The sequence below is a fragment of the Astyanax mexicanus genome, chromosome 22 (assembly GCF_023375975.1).
Source record: "Astyanax mexicanus isolate ESR-SI-001 chromosome 22, AstMex3_surface, whole genome shotgun sequence".
Taxonomy (NCBI): Eukaryota; Metazoa; Chordata; class Actinopteri; order Characiformes; family Acestrorhamphidae; genus Astyanax; species Astyanax mexicanus.
The window spans coordinates 1,656,236-1,680,735 of record NC_064429.1 but is presented as its reverse complement, the minus strand read 5'-3'; the positions used below and the strand labels follow the sequence as shown (position 1 = coordinate 1,680,735).

General features: G+C 39.8%; 1 protein-coding gene across 1 annotated transcript; it reads right to left on the bottom strand.

Annotated features, from left to right (window-relative positions):
• Positions 1–333: 333 nt before the first annotated feature.
• Positions 334–24,173, bottom strand: mthfd2 (methylenetetrahydrofolate dehydrogenase (NADP+ dependent) 2, methenyltetrahydrofolate cyclohydrolase). Its single transcript, XM_022666429.2, has 8 exons — positions 23,928–24,173; positions 7,156–7,340; positions 6,433–6,555; positions 5,584–5,736; positions 5,327–5,434; positions 3,878–3,970; positions 2,507–2,632; positions 334–1,307 (listed from the first exon to the last, which is right to left on the bottom strand). The coding sequence occupies exons 1-8, from the start codon at positions 24,005–24,007 to the stop codon at positions 1,162–1,164; spliced, it is 1,014 nt and encodes a 337-aa protein (XP_022522150.1). The 5' UTR covers positions 24,008–24,173; the 3' UTR covers positions 334–1,161.
• Between the last annotated feature and the right edge of the window lie 327 nt (positions 24,174–24,500).

Genomic DNA, 24,500 nt, shown 5'->3' with positions numbered 1-24,500 from the left:
ACACACTATTCTTGTCAACATTTAGGTTGAAAAACTTTAATGTTGACAAGAACCCATTTAAGAGGCAGCAGTCAGAATAAACCCATGAAAAGCATTGTGGGTCCTGTGTTTGTTCAGTTTTAACAGGGTTACATTTATTTCCGTTTTTGGACTGTTTTTTAAATGGCTGGCATCCCTGAAAGCTCATTTTGTGGAATACTGAAAGGCAAGCATATTGATTAATTTTCCTTGGAAAATGGAAATTTATAAATAATTTGAGTGAGTTTTTAGAACGACAGTACATAAAAAAAAACACCAGAGCACCAAACAGCACAACTACACAAACAAAAAGCATTTGTGATGTAAACTTAAAGCTTTATTTCTTGAACAAAAATGTCACCTGTGTGCGTAAACCCCCACTCTCTCATGCAGCAAATAGCAAATACCTGTTTGTATATCTGTACACTTAGATTATGCACATTATTGATTGGACATTTATGTACAAAATGAAAGTACAAATTCTAAAATTGATGTGAATCTCTGTGCACAAAACATTGTTACATTAACTCCAAAAATAAATAAAAATGCTTGCATTTGAATAGACAAAGAAACATCTTCCTATCAAAGTCTATTAAAGCATAAACAGAAGCTGAAAAACAAGTTGTAACATCAAAACAAATCTTTATGCAAATGGTACAATTTATTATTTATATATGTATTTACTTTGAGGCACATTATCTAGATACATTATAAAAGTTTGTCATTTTCATGGTGAATACACCACATCCTTGTTCCCAAACCCATTATCCATTTTATTAGCTCCATATACCATAACGGACACTATCTAGTGTGTGTTGCACTGGTACAAGTGTGTGCCATGTCTGCTCACTGCCCCTCTCTTAGACACACATTAATGGTAAGTGGGTTCGTTAAAAATAAGATTATAATAAAAAATAAATAAAGAGTATAGAAACAAGTAGGTGGTACTAATGTTATGGCTGATCAGTGTTCACTTTGCCAAAACCTTAGCATTTCCAAAACATTCATTTTTCAGAACTAAGTTGACCTATATTGTGAGCTACAAAAGGTAACCAAAATAGAACTTAAAGCTATTGCATTCCCATTTGGGAGCTGGGAGTATGGAATGTGAAACTTCAGGAGAGGGTGGCTGTGCTGTGGGCGTTAGGAGGACGCTACCATGCGCACCCGCTCTGCAGGAGTCAGAAGATTTTTTGCTGCCTTAATGGTGTTTTTCATTAACATGGCAACAGTCATGGGTCCAACTCCACCTGGGACTGGAGTGATATAGCTGGCCTTCTTTCGTACACCTAAAGAAAGGACAGAAAGGTTAAGGTTCAGTTTTAAATACAAGGCCCTCCTTTATGTTTGCGAATACATATTTTATGTGTATATGCCCCATTTGATTCACAATGCAATCAAAATCAATTAGACACCAATAAAATATACATTCTAGAATTAGATTTGAGGGTATATGCATATATTTTGTTTTATCACGTTGCAGGTTTTTTCTCCTTTCAGGTAACCATAAGCATAGGACACCGCAATGCTGGGAACATTAAAACAGTCATCTTTCATTGTGAAGCAAATTTCTTGTATGCAATGAGTGCTTAAAGTATGAGTATCTTCTCTGGTGATGATTGTATATTGTCATCATGACATTTTGCATATTTGACCTCATGCCTAAAAAGTTACAATTTGAAGTACAACCCCAAATCAGGAAAAAAAAACTGTTTATTATATTTACCCTGACATTTATTTCACTGCAGACAGTATGAACAAGATATTTCATGTTTTGGAGAGATTTGCAGATTCCTTCCTAAAATCATGAATGAATCATTCGTGAAGAATTTCAATGTGTAAAGGGTAAAGGTACAGGTCTAAGCTGAAAAACTGATCTTCGATCCCTCATTTAACAATAGCTGATAGAACCACATAAACAAGAGATTACTTAACTAACCTTTATCGTCAACAAGCTCTACAATACAGAGTTACTATATTCACTAATACCACTTACACCTTTACTGTACACATCAGAAGCCTTATATTCACCGTTTCCACCCACTTCTTTACAATATGGTCCACTTCTCTGGGCTTAAAAGATTCTGGGATGGACCATTACATGGTGAAAATGTGTGTATTATGGTCAAATAAAAAAATAGATGCTGTGAACTCTGAACCAAAGATTAAAGATCTGAACCAAATAAATTAGAATCCTAAGTGCCAAAATGTCCTTTTAGTAAAAGAATTCAAACAAAGTGAGTATTTTGATGTCATTTCCATTCATGCTACAGCTACCCTGATCAACTCTTAAGTTTTTTACTCTGAAGTGCAATGGTCTTGCAGCAGCAACAGGTCAGCTACTTTTTTTGTAAAAAAAAATAAGCCACAAAGGCTTAAATAAATGCTTAAAATGGGGGTCAATTTTAAATATATTTAAGTAGTGAGAATGGTGCTGGCTGATCAAATCTCTCCCAAGATAGTAATTTGGATTACAGTCCATCTTTACCTTCAAAGTCCACATCACCAACAAGTTTGTTTTTTCCAGTCAGTGGATCTTGTATTCTGTTGATTCCCACGTCAATAACAGCTGCGCCTTCCTTTATCATATCTGCTGTAATGAGGTTGGGAATACCTGCATGAAAGGTCAGAGATCGCAAGATCAGAGGAATTTGCAAAGTAACTGTGTGTGAAATACTCAATAAGTTATCACATCAACAACCTGACAGAATACACTGTTACATTAGTGTAAGGGAATGTATTCATTGTTGTAGGACATCATACATCAAACAACAGTGATTAACCATAATAAAAGTCCTCTAAGAGCAAATTATATTAATTCAAATATAAAATAAAGATATAAAAAAAAATAATAAAGAACATCTAGTTTACTTTATTTGGACTTTATTTTACTTTTTTTTGAAGTTTTTGTTTATTTTTTACTAATTTGGACTAAATCAAAATTTTGATCTAAAAATGGTAAAATATTAAAATTCTGTTAATATTTGCATCTAATTTTAAGGAGGGCTGGTATATTATTACAAAGCAACATATTTCAGCTATTAATGTAGCTATTAGTGTAGTTACTTATTAAGACATTTAAGTTGTCTAGAATATTCTGAAAACAACATCTGGCATGTGCAACGTCTTCTCTAATATTTTTATTTATTTTTAGGAGAATAAATGTGCAGCTATAATAAATGGGTCTAGTGTTGTAGGAGATATACAGTATTTAGAGAATCTGTTACTGACTGATCTTTATTACATGGAGCTTTTAAGTCTGTACCAGTTATTCATCAATTAATTTGCTTCTATATTAAATTGTACAGTTTAACTGCCTTTTTTTTAGCAAAAAGTTATAAATGCGATTAATCATAAGGCATGTATTTAGCAAAGTATAAACATGTCAGAAAATGTTACTTTTACCTAATTTACTTGCAAAACAACATGCTATTTGAAACCTGATATTTGGTTGCATGGATAAATGGTTAAAAACACAGTCTTTGGCAACAAAATACCCTAAAACTGCACCATCTACATATGAAACAGCCACTTTTCTTTGACTGAGATAAGGGAAAAAGAAAGCATAAATTAAAAAGAAGAAAATACAGCAGTTAACACCTAGAACTAGGCTTAATGTAAACTACAAAAAGTATGAAGTTGATTGTTGTGCTGTATTTTGTTTTAAACAGCAAATAAAATATTCTGGGGGGTCGTGGAAAGCTAATTAGTTAAGTAAGCTGTAAGTTGCAAAAGGTTGGGGACCTCTGAATTAGATATTGCTTGACAACACTTTAATCAGTGTTACTGGAGGATAGTTGTTCACCCATTAAATCGAAATGTTTTTAATCAAAAATGCTGAAAGTATCTGCATTGTCACCTGCAGCTGCAACAATGATGTCAGCAATTTGTGTGTGCTGGCGAAGCTGCTCCTTTGGAGTGTAACGGTGAGAAATGGTTACAGTGGCATCACCTAAAGCACAAAAATTAAAATATGAATAAAAAAAGAATTACATCCAATACATAATCAGAGAACAGAAAACCATTAGCAGAAACTGTATAATTTACATACACTGGCAAGCCCCATGTTTTTTTTCAGATTATCAAACAAAACTTTAATATCAGACAAATATAACCTGAGTAAATACAATTAAATGATGCTTTGTTACTCCAGTGGACCACAGAAGGCGCTTTTCCACCGGCATGGTGCCAGTGCTGGTGCCAAGTTCCCGAATGGTTGTTTACAAACCTCACCGCCATTAACAGGTAAGAGCAGCAGAAGCAGCTAAATGAATGGTAAATTAATCAACAGTGGTCCACCGAGGACAGCAGCAAAAGTTGCAAAAAGAGCTCGGGTTCTGCCATGTTGTTTTCAAATTGCCCCCCGACTTCTGTTTACGCCCACATTCCAGTAAGTGACTCCTTAAAGCAGTGGAAACACGGGGCGGTTCTTAACAGGTTCGCAGGAACTGGCTCCGGCACCAGCACTTTGTTGGTGGAAAAGAGGTAAGAGAGAGCTATTGTTCACAAATGGAGAAAACATGGAACACTGGTGAACCTTCCCAGGAGTGGCAAAAAACACTGCTGAACAAAAAGAACACAACGGCTCATCTCACATTTATCAAAAAACATCTTGATGATTCCCAGGGCTTTAGAAAAAGATTCTTTGGATTGATGTGATAAAAGTGGTGTGTGTCCCGATACTGAGATGGAACCAGGGAATTCTGCTGTTTACCAGACATTCCTGAAGGAGAATATCCAGCCATCTGTTTGTCACCTCAAGCTCAGGAGTACTTGGGTTCTGCAGCAGGACAATGATCCAAAGCACACAAACAAATTCACCTCTGAATAACTTAAGAAATAAAATGAAGTTTTTGGAGTGGCCAGGTCAAACTTAGATGTTGTGGGATGATCTTAAACAAGCTGTTAATGCTGGAAAACCCTCCAATGTGATTAAATTAAAAAACAATTCTGTAAAGAAGAGTGAAACAAAATTCCTCCACAGAGATCTGAAAGATTCGTTTCCAGTCTGAAAGATTTGTTGATTGCAGTTGTTGCCACAAAGAGTGGAATAACCAAGTTATTAGGTTTAGGGGACAAACACTTTTTCACTTTTTCTTTTGGATAGTTTTTTTCTTTAATAAATAAAATCCGGTTATCTTTGTCTGATATTAAAGTTAGTTTGACAATCCGAAAAATATCAGTATGCCAAAAAAGCAAAAACAAAAATATGTAGGGGAACAAAAACTTTTTCACGCCACTGTATTAATTTACTTTTTTTTTTTAACATTTTACTTTCTGCCTTGCATCACCAATAGATCTAACTTACCTCCTGGCCTTTCATGTCTACCATCTGTGTGTAGCAGCATAGCAATTGGCATACCCACATTTTTAGACCGACCAGCAACCACTACATTCTTACCCAGTGTAGGAATACCTATAAAAAAAAAAAGACAAGCAGATAGGATTAAAGATTAAACTATCAATAACTTAATTACATTCTCTCACACACACACACACATACACTAGCAAGTCCTGCACACTTAAATAAGAAGATTACCACAGGCACAAATCAGTTTCACCTACCTGTGCGCTTAATGATCTCCCATACTCCCCAAGGTGTAGCAGGCAACATAGTGGTCTGATCCAAACACATACGACCAACATTAACCACATGGAAGCCATCAACATCTTTATCTGGGCAGACTGCGTTACAGACACGCCGTTCATCAATGTGCTCTGCAGGGAGAGGGGGAAGCTTTAAAAACATTCTGACCAGAGAACTCAATAACATTGATCCAGTGTTTACTGGATTACAAATCCAGTATACATTGTTTAAAACTAACCGCATATATACTAACTATAACTATACTAACTATAGTATAGTAACTATACTAAGTAGAGCCAACCTGAAAATTATGAAGAGCAAAAAAAAAAACTTCAACAGGTACAAACCTCTGTAAATCTACTTTGACCATTGTTAAAATAACTACTTTTATGAACTTGACAGTCTTTGGTCTCCAAGATTTGCCTTTTTTAATTGATCTTTTTAGAAATTGTTACTGTTTTGAAAAAAATCTTTCCATTTTATATATCGTCGCTGTCCAATGAAAAACACTCATCTCCAAAACAGCAACTTTACAGGAGAGAGAAAAAACCTTCTAAACCTTTAATGGAAGTCAATGTAAAAAGAGATTATTTCAGGTCATTTTAAAGAGTTTTTATTGGTCCGATCAACAAGAAATTTTGGCACAGTGTAAGGGACAGTTTGTCTGTTCAAATTACGTAGTAAACTAAAAATCGACAAAAATGGAGATAAGTGTTTTTCATAGGACAGCGACGATATACTGTTATAAAAGTAATCTGTTTACTCTCAAAATAATATAATTAGTGGTGTTAGTCATAATAAATATGTAATTAAACTGAGTCACTCACCAGGTAATGGCAGCTGTACCAGAAGACCATCTACTCTGTGGTCAGAGTTGAGTTTGTCAATCAGCTCCAGCAGCTCTTCCTCAGCTATTGAAGATGGTTTTAATATGGTCTCACTACTGATGCCTACAAACACACAAACACTGTTTGCTGAGCACTGCTGTGCAAAGATTTACATATAATAAATAAAGGAAAATTAGTGTTTTTAAATTAACCCTGGGCTTTAAAACCAAACTGACCAAATGAAGAAATCACAGTGTTTGTGCTGGTCTTGACCGATCAGTTCCAAAGGAAAAGAATTGCATCTGTGGGTGTTTCACAGACCTCCCCTTATCCATGTTAACAGTATGTCTGCCTGTGCCTATCCCAGTGTGTGCATATGTGAGATAGGTCATGTGCACACTCAAATAGATTGCAGCAGAGGAGGAAAAAAAAGCTACACCCTTCTGCAAAATAGACAGGCTTATTATTATGCAGTTTGACAATGTCCTCACGAACTAGATAGACTCTACATATCATGAGTTCATTGAATGTTTACTTACACTGGTCATTTAATGGTTTATGTTAATTTTGGCATTTTCTTTTTCAAATGAAGGCATAATTTTATAGAAATAATGTCTTTTACTAAAACATTTACTATTCCCACCTCAGCTTCATACCACTAAAAAGCAAAAAAAGAGAAACAGGTGGAAAAAGGGGTTCCAGCTCATGAAAACATGATCTTACCAACATCAGCTGCAGCACGAGTCTTGTTCAGGACATAAGAATGGCTTGCAGCATTGTCCCCCACTAACACCACACTCAGGTGAGGTCGCCGGTTGCCAGCCGAAACCCACTTTTCTACATCAGCACGTGCCTCTTCACGGATCTGACGGGCCATCTTCCTGCCTGAGATAACCACTGCATCTTGTCTGAGGGCAGAAAAGTCAAAGATATGGTTAGAGAGCTACATGTGACTAACCACCACTGTAATGGACATTATTAGATGTGAAAGGTCTCATTCCGCTTTCAATTTTTCAGAATTGCATTTGTCACATGGTCACAAGAACCAGCAAAATTAGCCATCAACCCATCCATACAATAACATACAAGGGGGAAACAGGACAGGACAGGAAGACAGGGTAAGCCACAGAGTGTGAGCACACGCAGCCATCATTTCTTCAGTTAAAGGAATATAAGGGGGTTCCGGTGACGTCATCCACCTGAATGGCAGCCTAAGATCTCGGCTCCTCCGAAAAACTAGCATTTCGCCCCTTTAAATCAGCTAAAATAATTGCAAGTTTATATTACTAAGTGGGGCAAGAATGGGGAAAAGGGACGTGAACAAAAAAAGCACTACAGAGGAGCCGACAAACGAGGAAAATGCAGAAAACAGCTCCACACAAGCACAAGGTAACGAAGCTAATGCTAATCCTCAAGTACACGAGGCAGCTAGCTTGGCGAGAGTTCTGGAGGAGATACGGGACTTTCGCAAAGATGCGAACCAGCAGTTATTTGATATCAAGTCGGAGCTTAACAATATCAACCGTAAAATAGCTCAGGCAGAGGCACGGATTGAAAAGACGGAGAGTCGCGTACAAAATGTCGAACAAGTTCTGGACAAACTGATAAAAGTAGTGACCCAGCAAGAGAGCAAACTGCTCGATCAGGAAGGCAGGTCTCGGCGAGAGAATCTGAGGATATATAATGTCGCAGAAGGAGAGGAGGGACCGTCTATGGTGGAGTTTATCGAGACTTTACTACGGCAAACGCTGGAGCTACCCACGAGCACCCAGCTGGAGATTGAGAGAGCACACCGCTCCCTCGCTCCGAGATCCTCCGGGAGCAACGAGGATAAGCCGCGGTCAATAATAATCAAATTTCTCCGCTACAAAACCAAGGAAGAAATCCTTCGCAAGGCATGGGGCCAGAAAAGAGTGCTTTGGAAAGGGAGACCAATATACTTTGACCAGGACTATCCTCCAGCAGTACTACAGAAACGCAGGGAATACTCCGAGGCAAAGCGAGTGCTAAAGCAGAAAAGCATACGCTACCAAACCCCGTTTCCTGCGAAACTGCGAGTATTTTACGAGGACGGGACGCAACTATATCACACAGTGGAGGAAGCGACTAAAGATATGAAGGACAGAGGATTCCCTGTCAACGTGATTACATCAAGAGAGAGCCTGACCGAGCAGCTCTCCCGCTCTGCGTGGGTAACTATGGGAGAACTGAGAAAGCAGAGGCAGGTGGAGGAGCGAGAGAGCAATATCCGAGAGAGGTTACGAACCTTCAGAAGGCAGACTTCACCTGCTTTGGGCGAGTAAATACGAGTCCATTGACTTGGACAATGCGGACAAGCTAAAATATAGCGCACAAATATGTATATATGACGCTGTCCTGTCATTGCCATGCATAATATGCTACATTCCCTACGTACAGTAAGCCATTATATTGCTTTCTGATATAATATAATTTCTGATATAATTTCCCCTACTAATATCGTAAAAATACATGGGAGGAATACATGGGAGTTAATGGACAGTTTTTTTTCTCTTTTTGTTGGGACTGCTTCGGTGGGGGCCCTCTACACACAGATGGTAGAGGCTTTCCCCCACGGCTGGATGTTTTTCCCAGCCCCATATAGGGTCTATTATTTGAGACCCCAGCCTTGGAACCAGACTCAAGTTCATGTTCGAGTTTCACTGTTATTGGTTCTCTTTTTGTTTGCTTTTTCTCTTTTTATTCAGGGGGTGGATCAACCAAGTTCTATGTCTGTGAGTATAATTGGCCACCAGTCTGTAAACACATATGGCTAGTAATAAGGTAAAGATTATTTCTTTCAATGTAAATGGGCTGCTAAACCCTATTAAACGGAAGAAAATTATATCTAAAATGAAGAAAGAACAAGCCCATGTAGTGTATCTACAAGAAACTCACTTAAATGATAAGGAACATGGAAAATTAAGGGGGATGGGCTTTACACATTTATTTTTCTCCTCATATAAATCTGGACATAGGAGAGGAGTTGCTATTCTTATATCAAGTAAGTTACATTTTGAGAAAAAAATGGAAATGGGGGATAAAGAGGGCAGATTTATTTTAGTACAGGGAAAGGTAGAGGGACAACCAGTCACCTTACTAAATATTTATGCACCACCAGGAAGTGACTTTAGTTTCTTCCAGAAGATTACTAATATTATGGTAACGAAAACAGAAGGAATTTTAATATGCGGAGGAGACTTAAATACACACCTACAACCTAAGTTGGATTCTTCTAGTGGAAAAACCAATGAACCAAAGACACTACATAAGAAAATAAACACTCTTTTTAAGGAGGTTGGTTTAATAGACGTATGGAGAGAACTATTTCCGAACAGACGGGATTATACATATTATTCTGCTCCTCATTCCCATTACACACGGATAGACTATTTTATTACATTTGCAACAGACAAAGATAATATACACTCCTGTGGAATTGGAGCGATAGACCTAAGTGACCATGCGCCTATATATCTGTACGTTGACCTTGGTACTCGGCAAAAGAATACAATTTGGAGACTAAATTCAAGTTTACTTAAGGACCCTTGCTTTAAGGAACAAATTAAAACAGAAATTACAAACTATTTGGAATTTAATGATAACGGGGAGGTTTCCCCGCCTATATTATGGGATACCCTAAAGGCAGTTCTACGGGGTAAAATTATAGCAACAACAACTTATAAGAAAAAAATAAAGAACCAGAGAATGGAGGAGTTGCAAAGGAAACTGAAGGAATTAGAAAAAAAACACAAGTCATGCAGGGCACAAAACATATTTGAGGAAATTAGGAACATTAGATATGAAATTAATAGCTTGACTACACAAGAAATTAAAACAAAACTAAAATTTCTAAAACAGAGATATTATGAAAGCGGGTCTAAATCAATGAAAATATTGGCTTGGAAATTGAAAAAAAAGATAGCAGAAAATACAGTACATAAAATTAAGGATCCAAGAACGAAGAAAATAAAACACAAGCTAACTGAAATCCAAGATGCCTTTGAAACATTTTATAAAACGCTATATTCAAAAATTCCAGGGGGAAGTGTGACCCAGATCGATGCTTTTTTGAACTCATTGGAGTTACCTACTTTAAATGATGAACAAAACGAAGTGCTTATTAACGACATAACTGAAGACGAACTAAATGCGGCAATCAGTAAACTCAAATTAAACAAATCACCAGGACTGGATGGTTTCACAGCGGAATGGTACAAGGAATTCCGTAAAGAACTGATTCCGGTTATGCTTCCTACACTGAACTGGGTTTTGAAAGAGGCACAAACACCACCTAGCTGGAAGGAAGCAGTAATTTCAGCTATATTAAAGGAAGGCAAGGATAATACAGAGTGTGGGTCATACAGACCAATATCTGTTCTAAATGTAGATTATAGACTCTTTACTTCTATTATGGCTAAACAACTAGAGGAGTTTCTACCCAGATTAATTCATAATGATCAGACTGGCTTTGTAAAACAACGTCAAACACAAGACAATATACGAAGATCCCTACATGTCATAGACCATATACAAAAAAACAACATAAAAGCCATAGTGATGAGTGTTGATGCTGAAAAGGCATTCGATTCAGTTAACTGGATTTTTCTTTATAGAGTTCTACACAGATTTGGCCTACACGAAACAATTATTACAACTATACAGGCCCTCTATAATAACCCAGTAGCCAGGATTAAGATCAACGGACATTTATCAAATAGCTTTACAATAGAAAGGGGTTCTAGACAGGGATGTGCGTGGTCACCCCAGTTGTTTGCTCTATACTTGGAGCCACTGGCCCAATTCATTAGACAAAAGGAGGACATTATTGGAATTACAATTAAAGGGGTAGAACATAAACTAGCTTGCTATGCCTGTTGGTATCACTCCTTTCCTCTAGAGGGCTCCACACTTTATTACATTTCTTTTACATTTTTCTGTGCATTAAGGGGGAAGGAGGCAATATAGCCTTCTCAGCATCAGAGAGACACACAAAGAAAACTAACCTAACAAAGCTTAAACCTGTCGCTTGAAAACCTAAACTACATTGCCCCAGCGTGGTAAGTTTATCTGATTTAATGTTAATCACTTGTTTAATGGGTAGACAGACTTTTGTTGTTCTGAAGATGTAAACTACAATGTTTGTACAACAGTGAAGTACTGTTCGGTGAAATGCACAAATTTAGTTTAATTTGTGTTTAGATCACTAACATGGTCTTATTGTGTAATCTGAGGTATTGTTGTTTTTTTGCTTAGAGTTTAACTGAAGATTTGTGAGCGAATTGTTTTTGATAAAGTATAAAGCTAAGTTTACTGACGGTTTATTTTGCTGGGAAATGTAATGCTTGGAGATTGCAAAGTGTTTATTTGTTGTATTTAAATCCCAGAGTTATATGTGATTAATTTAACAAAACTTTGAATGTGTCTTATTCGGAGAGTTTGTTGTGAAAGCTTCTAAATATGTGTTTATTTGTAGGGTTATTCTAAATATTGTAATTTCATTTTTATTTACAGTTTAACCGGCTGTCAAATATGCTGTGTATAGCCAGAGGGCAATAAAAACAACAACAAACAAAACAACAAGTTTATGTTATTCGTAACATAAAGTTAAACACGAAGGCGACATGTCTAACCCACAAGAGTCTGAGGGAGAAGAAGACCTCGCAACACTGAGGAGAAGGCGAGGACAAGCTAAAGCAGCAGTAACTAAAATGATAACAGCTGCAAATGTAAAAATAAGAGAAAATGAGCCTGAAGGGTTAAAGGCAGTACTGGAGAGCCTCAACCTAGCTGTCACTCAACTCCGAGAAGCACACAGGCTTTATCATGATAGGCTCACTGATGACACTGACAAAGAAGAGTCAGAAGCCTATGAGACGGTCATCTTGAGGAGTGTTCATGATGTGCGGCACGACGCTCTAGCCTGGCTGCAAGAAGTAAACACTCCTGGTGAATTTGATGATCAGTTAATTGCTGGTAAACTGGACACCATAAATCAAGATCATCCAGATGACACGGAGGATGATGACCTTGTGTCAGCTGAGCTAAAAAACTTACGTGCCTTGCGAAAGAAAGAACAAGAAAACTTTGAGCTGTTACTTCAACGCAACAAAGAGGAGTTTGAACTGGAACTCCAGCGAATGCATCACAAGGCCGAGCTTGATGCACAGATAATACGCAATCAACAAAAGATGCAAGCTGTAACAACAGATCTATATTCTACACCTAAAGCTGGCAAGAGCCCACCAACAACACGACTATCACTGTCACCAGTATCAGAAGATTCAATCTCACAACTGCTTGAATTATCAAGGCAGCAGTATCAGGCCCAAGTAGACTCCCTGAGGCTTCCACCAAATAACCTCATAAAGTTCAATGGTGACCCCCTTCAGTACTGGAGGTTCATAAGGCTTTTCACCACAGTGGTGGACAAAGAATCTGTTGCTGCAGAAGAAAAGTTAACTCGTCTACACCAGTACACTGAAGGAAAGGCTCAAGATGCTATAAGTCACTGCTTATACAATCCTGATCCCAGTGCAGGCTTCAAGGAAGCACTTGAACGACTAAGAACAAGATTTGGAAATCCTCATACCATCTCCCAGGCTTGGGTTGAGAAAGTTTTGAACTTTAAAGAGATAAAAGACAATGTGCAACTCAGAGATTTCGCAGACCAACTGAGAGGCTGCAAGGATACGCTTTCTGCTATGAAATGTGAGGAAGAGCTCAGTGGTGGCCGCACACTAGTTGAAATCATCAGCAAACTGCCACCAGATCTCAGGTCCAAATGGCTAAACATAAACTATGAAATCACTAAGGGAGGACGTCTACCTAAACTGGAGGACGTTGTCAACTTTGTTGAGACAGAGGCTGAGAAGAGATCTGACCCAGTCTTTGGTGGCATAGTGAGTTACAAGAAGCAGGAGAAACCAAGCAATGTAATGTTATCCACCAAAGGCTCAAAGAAATCTCGCCCAAGTTACTCTGCAAATGTTAAGGCAGCTGCAGTTCAAGAGAACAGGTCTTCACCCACCAAACGGCCAGCTAATTCAAAATGCCTAAAGTGTTCAGAGCTCCACTTCTTGAACCAGTGCCCAGCTTTCCGATCACTAACTGTGCCAGAGCGCCTCATGTTTGTCCAGGAGAAACACCTGTGCCAAAACTGTTTCATGATGGGTCATAGTGCTGAGGTATGCACACGAAATTGGGTATGCAATGTACCTGGCTGTGGTCAGAAACATAACAAATGGCTACACCCAAGCCACACTAACAAGCAAAATACAGGAGCAAGTCAGAATGCCACTAGTGACAATAAAACGACTCAACGAACGCAACCTACCCAACCACCTAACGTCACTTGTGGTTTTGCTGGTGCTGGAAAGGGTAAAGTTTGCTTACCTATTGTTCCTGTGATTGTTAGAGGCAAGGCTGGCAACATCAGTTCTGTCACATATGCATTGCTTGATCCTGGAGCCAACACAAGTTTAGTGTCAGAAGAACTCACAAAGAAACTCAAGCTCAAAGGCAAACCTGCAAGGCTGGATCTTGATACGGTGGGAGGCAGTCAAGAAGGCTTACTTTCTCTATGTGTGAACCTTGAGATAGACTCTCTTCATGATGGCAACATGTATACGCTCAATGGTGTGAGAACCCTAAGTAAGTTAAACATAGGCCTCAGCTGCCTTGCCACACCTGATGAGGTTGCCAGATGGGATCACTTAGCGGACATTCCTATCCCCAGTGTTAACTCTGATGATGTGCACCTCGTCATTGGTCAGGATGCCCCCCGCCTTCTCAGAGCTGAAGAATATCGTGTAGGTGGGGATAATGATCCATATGCCACAAGGACAGTGCTTGGTTGGGCCATAAATGGACCAATTGACTACAAGGAAGGCGGCAAGAATGTCAAAGCCTACTTCCTCAAGTCAGATCACAGTCTGCTAATGCAGGTGGAGAGGTTCTGGAAACTCGATGACACCCCCCAAAGGGACAGTCTATCAATCAATGACCAAAGGGTGATTAAACAATGGGAGAATTCAGTCTCTAAAGATGGCTCACATTACGTCTTAGACATACCCTTTAAGAACAAAGCAGTGGCACTACCAAACAATGTCAACTTAGCTGCACACAGACTGCGACTCCTGGGACGTAGACTGGCAAAGAATGCAGACTTGCAAATTAAGTACGTGGATGCTATGAAGTCAACCATCAGCAATGGCTATGCAGAAGCAGTTCCCGCTTCATTTTCTGATCACAATGAAGGGAAAGTATGGTACCTCCCGCATCATCCGGTAATTCATCCTCGTAAGCCGGACAAGGTACGAGTCGTCTTTGATTGTGCAGCTAAGTACGATGGAGTATCGCTCAATGATGTTGTCCATCAGGGACCAGACCTAACAAACAAATTAATAACTGTGCTGATCCGATTCAGGCAAGGTCCTGTTGCTATGATGGCAGACATCGAAGGCATGTTCAACCAGATTTATGTAACACCAGACCACAGAGACGTTCTGCGTTTCCTGTGGTGGAAGGAACATGACCAAAAGAATGAGGTAGTTACCTACCGTATGACATCTCACCTCTTTGGCGGAGTGTGGTCTCCAAGTGCAGCAAGTTTTGCTTTAAGAAAATGTGCATCCGACCATGCACATTTGTATGATGCAGACACCGTCTCCACTGTAGAAAGGAATTTTTACGTGGATGATTGTTTGAAATCTTCTGACTCACCTCAACAAGCCATCCAGCTAGCAGCGCAGCTGACTGATCTACTCAGACAAGGAGGGTTTCACTTGACCAAATGGACAAGCAATTCTGCAGAGGTCCTGAAGTCTATCCCAGAGCAGGAACATGCAAAACGCTCACCGTCGTTAGATCTGGATCGAGATCCATGCATGGAGAGAGCTCTGGGCGTGTTATGGGACATAAAAGGTGACTGCTTCACATTCAGTGTAAATGTTAAAGACAAACCCAACACCAAAAGAGGCATGTTAAGCACAATAAGCTCAGTTTATGACCCCTTGGGTTTAGTTGGCCCATTCATTTTACGAGGAAAGGCATTATTCCAGTCACTGTGTCGTATGAAGCTAGGCTGGGACGAACCCATTCCTAGCGAGATTGCTGAGCAATGGGGCCGGTGGTTGGATGACCTGCCAAGACTCTGCAAGTTACAAATTCCTCGATGTCTCAGACCAACAGTCTATACTGTACCTTCAGTCACCATGCAGCTGCATCACTTCAGCGATGCGTCTGAGTTGGGATACGGTGCCGTCTCCTATCTCCGGCTTGTTAGCCATGATAACATATACTGTAACATCATCATGTCCAAGAACAGGCTGGCTCCAGTCAAAACAACCACTATCCCAAGACTAGAGCTGGCAGCAGCAGTGGTAGCAGTGCAGCTTGACCAGAAAATCCACCAAAGCTTTGAGCTACCCCTACTGGACTCCGTCTTCTGGACTGATAGCACCATTGTGCTGCATTATACCAGAAATGAAGATAAAAGGTATCAAACCTTTGTCGCTAATAGAATCTCACAGATCCGTGAAGTCTCAGAAGCCTCGCAATGGAAATACGTCTGCACAGAAGACAACCCTGCAGATGATGTTTCTAGAGGATTATCAGCTGAAGAACTTGGAAGCAAAGAGCGCTGGTACAAGGGCCCTGCTTTCCTATGGCAGAAAGAGGAGTTTTGGCCTCTCCAGCCGGAACTAGGCAACTTACCTCCAGAAGCTGAAGTAAAGAAATCAAGTCAGACATACACAATCTCATCTAAGGTCACCACTAATTCAGCAGTTGATTGTTTCATTCAGAAGTATTCCTCCTGGTACAAACTCAAGCGAGCTATTGCATTGATCTTACGTGCAAAGGATATTCTTTTGAAGAAGACGAAAACCAAACTATGCGCATCGATAACGCTTAATGACCTGAAGCGTGCAGAGAGTTCCATCATTGACTATGTTCAACGCTCCCAGATCACCAAACAACTGAAGGATGACAACTTGAGGAAGCTAGCACCAGTACGCCTCGGTGATGGGCTACTTCGAGTCGGAGGCAGACTCACCCATGCTCCAATACCCGAAGCAGCAAAACACCCAGTGATCTTGCCACAGAAGCATCATGTCAGTGAACTCATCATATGGCACTTCCACAAACTTACAGGTCATTCAGGAGCTGAGAGGGTCCTCTCAGAGATTAGGCAATCCTTCTGGATAGTCAGAGGACGCAGCACAGTGAAACGAGTTCTAGCACAGTGCATACCATGTAAGAGGCACAGAGCTCCAGTCAGTACACAATACATGGCCGACCTGCCAGCTGACCGTGTGACTCCAAGTCAACCACCTTTCACCAGTGTTGGAGTGGATTACTTCGGTCCCATTAACATCAAGAGGGGACGCAGTGAGGTGAAGAGGTATGGTTGCCTGTTCACGTGTCTAACTACCAGGGCCATTCATTTAGAGGTAGCGCACAGTTTGGATACAGATTCTTTCATAAACGCACTCCAGCGTTTCATGGCTCGTAGGGGAACGCCTCGATTGATACGCTCAGACAACGGATCAAATTTCGTCGGTGCCCATCATGAACTACAAAAGGCACTGGACGAATGGAATCAACAAAGGATTGAAGAGCATCTACTCCAAAGAGAAACACAATGGAAGTTCAACCCCCCAGCAGCCTCACACATGGGAGGTGTATGGGAGAGGCAAATCCGTACAGTGCGTTCTATTCTCATGGGCCTTACAGGACAGCAGACTTTGGACGATGAAGGATTAATGACGCTCTTCTGCATCATTGAGAAAATTGTCAATGGTCGACCACTAACAAAGCTGTCGGAGGACCCAAGAGATGGTCAGCCTCTGACTCCCAATGATTTGCTTCTGTTAAGACCCGAATGTTCTCTACCCCCTGGTCACTTCGTGAAGCAGGATCTATACCGTCGACGCTGGCGCCAGGTCCAGTACTTGGCAGATGTGTTCTGGGCTAGGTGGATAAAGGAATATTTACCTAGCCTACAGCAAAGGCAAAAGTGGACCTACCATTCCAGAAACTATCAAGTAGGTGATCTAGTGCTAGTTCTGCATGAATCTACTCCTCGTAGTCAGTGGCCCCTTGGATTGGTCATTGATGTCAATGTAGGAGCTGATGGACTGGTACGCTCAGTACAAGTAAAGACAGAAACAGGCATTTACACTCGACCTATCCACAAGTTATGTTTGCTGGAAGGGTATATGGATAAGTAAGCTCTACAGACTCTCAGCTTTTACTTCTCGTGAGACTGTTACAATAGTTGTTGATTATATGTTTGTTTTAACAGTTATTTCTCTAAAGTGCATTTATTTCTGTATCATTAAGTAGTCGTTCACCAATTTTACTTGGATGACCATCTGTTGAGGTCATCGGGGCCGGGATGTTGGTATCACTCCTTTCCTCTAGAGGGCTCCACACTTTATTACATTTCTTTTACATTTTTCTGTGCATTAAGGGGGAAGGAGGCAATATAGCCTTCTCAGCATCAGAGAGACACACAAAGAAAACTAACCTAACAAAGCTTAAACCTGTCGCTTGAAAACCTAAACTACATTGCCCCAGCGTGGTAAGTTTATCTGATTTAATGTTAATCACTTGTTTAATGGGTAGACAGACTTTTGTTGTTCTGAAGATGTAAACTACAATGTTTGTACAACAGTGAAGTACTGTTCGGTGAAATGCACAAATTTAGTTTAATTTGTGTTTAGATCACTAACATGGTCTTATTGTGTAATCTGAGGTATTGTTGTTTTTTTGCTTAGAGTTTAACTGAAGATTTGTGAGCGAATTGTTTTTGATAAAGTATAAAGCTAAGTTTACTGACGGTTTATTTTGCTGGGAAATGTAATGCTTGGAGATTGCAAAGTGTTTATTTGTTGTATTTAAATCCCAGAGTTATATGTGATTAATTTAACAAAACTTTGAATGTGTCTTATTCGGAGAGTTTGTTGTGAAAGCTTCTAAATATGTGTTTATTTGTAGGGTTATTCTAAATATTGTAATTTCATTTTTATTTACAGTTTAACCGGCTGTCAAATATGCTGTGTATAGCCAGAGGGCAATAAAAACAACAACAAACAAAACAACAAGTTTATGTTATTCGTAACAATGCCGATGATATCCTCGTATACCTAGCACAGCCAACACATTCTTTACCCCACCTGATGCGGTCGTTTGAACTATATGGTCAACTTTCAGGATATAAAATTAATGTAAGCAAAACTCAGCTACTCTCATATAATTATAACCCACCAGAAACAATTACAAATAGGTACCCTCTGACATGGCACACAGGATTTCTGAAATATCTAGGGATTACAATACCAAAAGATCTTGCAAAATTATCAGAATATAATTATCAGCCTATTAATGAAAGAATTAAAGAGGACATCACAAGATGGAATCTAATTCCTTTTTTTAGTTTTAGTTCAAGGATTGAATCCATTAAAATGAATGTACTACCGAGATTATTATATTTATTCCAAACCTTACCTATAGAAATTAACCAAAACCAATTTGATGAATGGGATAAAATGATATCGAGATATATTTGGCAAGGAAAAAGACCTAGGGTTCGCCTTAAAACCTTACAACTAATTAAAGAAAAGGGGGGCTGGGGTCTACCCTCTTTGAGAGATTATTACCTTGCAGCACAAATGAGGGCTGTTATATATTGGTGCAACCCAATATATAATGCACACTGGAAGAATATTGAAGAAAAAGTCATCCCCATCCCCATACAGACAATCCTAGCAGATGACAAACTACAAGACTATATAAATACCATTGAGAATCCATGGGTGAAATGGACCCTTAAAGTGTGGAAAAGGATTATAAAAGAATATAACTTAGAGGGAGACATTGCAATTCTTAAATGGTGTGCATATGATTCTAACTTTACCCCAAACAAACTGGACTCCAGATTTAAGGACTGGACAACCAAGGGAATAACAGCACTGTGTACAATCCTGGAAGAAGGAGCACTACCTAGTTTTGAAAAGTTTAAAAAAAAATATTCGTTAGAAAAACAAGATTTTTATCGATACTTACAGATGCGAAACTTTATTAAAACAAAGGCACAAAATATAACTGAGTTGAGTGCAGGTCTAATGGATTTGTTCAGGAAAGCATATAATGCAGATACCGGTGGCAGAATTATTTCGTGTTTGTATGGAGCCCTATCAGATTTAAAACCACATTCAACTCTATATATTAAAAGTAAATGGGAGAGGGAAGGAGGGATAACTATATCAGATGAAGAATGGAAAACAATATGGAGATATCAATGGAAGTGCACTAGGTCCCTGTATTGGAGAGAGTTTGGTTGGAAAAACCTGATAAGATATTTTGTTACACCCTCTCAGAAGGCCCATTATGATAATAACCCCCCAGTGTGCTGGAGGAACTGTGGAAATTTAAATGCTACACATTACCATATATTCTGGGACTGCCCCGGTATTAAGGACTACTGGAAGAGGATACATGAAGCCCTACAAGAGATATTTGAATGTGAAATTTCCTTAGAAAGTAAGACTTTATATTTTGGGCTCATACCCCAAAAGTGGGAGAAAAGGGATAAATATCTAATGAACATATTGCTGGTGGCTGCCAAGAAAACTCTTACTAGGAAGTGGCTATCACAGGAGTGTCCTACTATAAATGCATGGATGGATATTATAATGGATATATATGAAATGGAGAAGATAACTGCTTTTGTTAATCTTACAGTGAGACAATTCCTCTCAGACTGGAAAAAATGGGTCAAATATGTCACACCCCTTAGACCTGACTTCATATTCACAAACTAAATATATCTCTGTACAGATAAGATCACCCCCTGTATGTATATAGTTTTGATATTGTGGGCACTATTTGTTTTTTTTTTTTTTGTTCTTTCTGTTGTTTGAGGGTGGGAGGGGGAGAATAGGAGGGGGAAGGGGAAGGAGGGAAGGGGAAGAAAAAAGAAAAAAAAAAAAGAAAAAAAAGTTTTAAGTATGGGGACTTACAGAAATGTTTGACTATTGTCTGTTTTTGATGTATGTGTATGCGTACATACACACACAAAGATTTAAATGTCCCATAATGACATGTATGATTCTGTATGACAATAAAAAAATAATAAAAAAAATAATAATAATAAAGGAATATAAGGGGAAAGAAGAGGGGAAAACACATACCCCTAGACTGTGCCCTAAAGAGGAACATCAAAAAACCTCAGCACATGAGCACATACAATACACACAAAATAACAAGTAATGAAGGCGTGGGAAAGTCGCACTGCCTGGCAACAATCAGTTTGCCATGGAGACACCCTTGATCAGCTCCCAGTCAGAGACACATCCAGCAAACTTAGGTAAACAGGGAGAGAGTCAAGTCACAGTGTTCTTTGAAGGAATGTTCCCCATCATCCATAAGGCCGAGTGCTGATAAGGTGGGAGCCGAAAGCAGATTAGACTTTAGATGTTTAGGTGAGTGACCGTTGACCAGTTTAGGGCGCTCACTCGCTATTGTCCACCATGGTCTCAATTTTCTCCACGTTCCTTTGCAAAGCCGTTTGCTTCTCCGAGATGTTTTAAATGTTGCGGTTAAAAGTCACAGTCTGAATGCCAACAGCTCTGCGCACCACATCAATCATTTCGGGCAGCTTTTGGGGGCCTTTGACAGCTGTCCCCACACTTTCAATTTTACGATAGACCAGGGCAATGCCTAATCCAATCAGTAAGAACCCTGTGATCATTGTGCCAAAAAGGTAGACATCTTCGATGTCCTCAATGGAGTCGCCAGGCACACGGTCCGCCACGTCTCCCACGCGTCCCTTGCATAGCAAACTGCAAATCTGGACAAGCAGGTTCCTCCGAACCCAGGCTACTCAATTGCAATTAGAGACCCTTTAATTATATCCATTTCTTTTGGTCTGAAGAGCAGTGTGAAAAGAGTCTTTTAAGGAATATCAGTGCCAGACGAGACAAGAGAAGCCAAGCAGGAGCGATAAGGGGAAGGGAGGAGAAAGAAAATGCGACCGCCTTCAACAAGAACACAAACAGAATTTTTTCTTGTTCTTTGCAAAATATTATAGGTCTCTCTGATATGTATATGCATGCTGCACATGAAACTGATTCTTAGCCTCTCTTGTCTACAATAGCTAGTAAAAGAAAATCCTCAGAAATACGAGTTAATCAGAGATGTTAGGGTGTCTACATCAACCAGCAAGTTCATGGCCTCGCCCACCTCGGCTCAGGGCCGCCCACAGGCGAAGCTAAACCAGGTCTACAGCATTAAGACCTATAGCTAAGGAGGCACTAATAGCTCTGCTCACTTTGTTTACAGCACTAGTTAGTGTTAGCTACCTTGTGTAAGTAACACCTTGGTTTACACTAGGGAAGTACGGTTTGACAAGATGGCTCAAATCAACAGAACACCGGTCAAAGTGTACGATTTATGGCTGTCAGATCTTATCACACTCAGCCAAGTTCTAAGGAAATTGTGGAAACTAAGGTTAAGGTAATTTAATCTAGGTCTCTTTGGAGATCTGCTATAGAGATGGACTAAACATAGAAGAGATGGTAGCATGTTACATGCGAACTTCTTGTAATGGCAGCTCTCAAGCTAAATCCTTCCAGCAATTCCAGTGAAAGGATATCACAGGTTCAGATTGTTAACAGTTTTGAATGAGATTTTGCTTACATAAGAGGCCACATTGAAAAGTAATGAGCCATTTGGCATGATGTAAGAGGCCTCTTCATGTAGCAGCATATAATAGTTCTCTCAGTGGTGGATAATTATTTCATAGTGGACTTTTGTTAACACTTTTTCTAAACAGTACTGCTGCAAAAGTTTTTGTTTTTACAAAAAAAAAAAAAACACTGGACACTTTATGCTAGTTGAGTGCTTCGTTTTTCTGAATCACCAGGGCAATTCACTTGCTTGAGGGAGACACTGCCAAGTGACAAGCTCCCACCAGTCATTAATCTTTCTGTGGCCTTAGAGGAACTTGTGCTGAAACTTGTTTTGTCAATGGATCAGAGTATGTTACTTTTTTTAAGTAATCAAGAGGATTACATAATTACTTTACAACATAACCAGTAATCATTATCAGAACCTATTTTTATGCTACAAAAGAATGCTACCAAAGTAGTAAGTAAGTAAAAAGTAGCCCGTTAATGGGAGCCGGGTTGTTTCTGAACATTACTAATAAGGTCATGTGCATAAACCACGCGCTTGAGCCAGTCAGTCTAAATCAGAGACAGCAGGGTCTGCTGCAGGCCTTTAATAACACGTAACTCACATTTAAATAGCCACACAGCTCATTTTACACAGACACACACAGACACACACACACACAGACACACACACACACACACACCTTCAACTCTACCTAGAAATCATGTATTTGAAGTGAGATGTGAGTGTAAGTTACTGTATGTGCTTCAGATGAGAGAGACATTTATCCAGTAGTATAAAAGTATAACATTAGTAGCATGCATTTATCTGATTTATTAATGTGGGGATAAAGAGTAAAAATAAACTGCAATTTCTCCTAAATCAGCTGTTTTTGTACTGACACGCCTCCAGCTCGGGAAGTCTGAGGTTGTCGAGTTTGTCGTTAGTAAATTGGAGTTTGTGCATTTGCGCACAGCTCGTAAATCCTAGACGCGGCTTGAGGGCAACAGCACAGCGCGGACCTCCTTACTGCAAGCGCCCCGCAGGATTTCATCAGCCACAAGTGCGCGAGCACTACCGGCACACCGCGGGAGGGCGCGCGCCGTGGCTCCTCAGCGCTGTCCGCTCCCGGGTTTAATACATTTATTACCTAATGCCGACAACCCGAACACCAACAGCACCTAACTAACTCTACTAACTCCTGTCTGCAGGTTTATTACTGCTGGAAACAGCTAATTATCACTCACATACACAAACCTAGTGTTCTGTCGAATTCTGCTACCCTGTCAAACCGTGCCACCCTAGAGTATGTTTAACTGTACAAATAAAAAATATTAGAACATGCTGGCAGTAAAAGTGTCGGTATGAAATTTAAATAGCCTAAATCGCTGTATCAGGGTATCAGGATTAAGTAAAGGCGTAGAAGTGTGTAAGCCAAGTCCAGAAAGTAAAATTCCATCCCAGGCTTGTGTACCAACTGCCTGAACGGCTTAGCTTCGGCAGAGCCGCCAAGGCATTTAATACAAAACCCTGCGTCGGATGTTTTATTTTCTGGACCTGGGTTACCCACCTCTAAGAAAAGAACATGAAAACAGAGTTTTGCGCATGAGCAGAACCGCTAAGTAGCACATATCGATGGGGAGCACAACTCGATAGAACACCCCGGCTCAGTCAGCGCGGCTGTAAAGCTAAACTTGGCTTTCTCTGGAACCATATAGAAAAGTGGGGCTCGGACACAGCGCTGCGCTGTATTATCACACACAGTGCTGAGCTAACAGTAACTCTGAGCTACGTACCGTGAAGCGGACAGATGGAGACTGCAGGTCTGATGGTGAGCGTGCTGGCACAGCTTCCGCAGCGCTCTCAGCGTGGCCATGGTGTAGCCTAGGAGACGTCAGTTCTAATATATATACATTAATTAAGATACATATAGAATAAATAAGTATAAATAAACAGACAGACAGAGCGGTGCGGTGAATGACTGAGACCAGCGAGCCGGACACCTTCACCGGTCAGAGCGACCCGGGTACGTCGTTTTAACATATGCTCCTGTACGTCACAAAGAAGGAGGGGTTCCTACACCGGGCAGCTCCGCCTACTGACGTCGACGAGCGTAGTTCCATAGATATCTTATACGTAGATAATAGCATATTAATAAGGTTTATAAATTAATTGTATATATATATATACATATATACACATAAATACACACATTATATATATATATAGATCAGAGGCGATGTGTGTATTTATGTGCATATATATTTTTTAAAATATAAAATGAATGGAGTCACACAAAAATGATGGCAAAAAATACATCTCTCAAGGACTTTAATATTTAATATTTTATGGTAAAGTTGTGTGTGTGT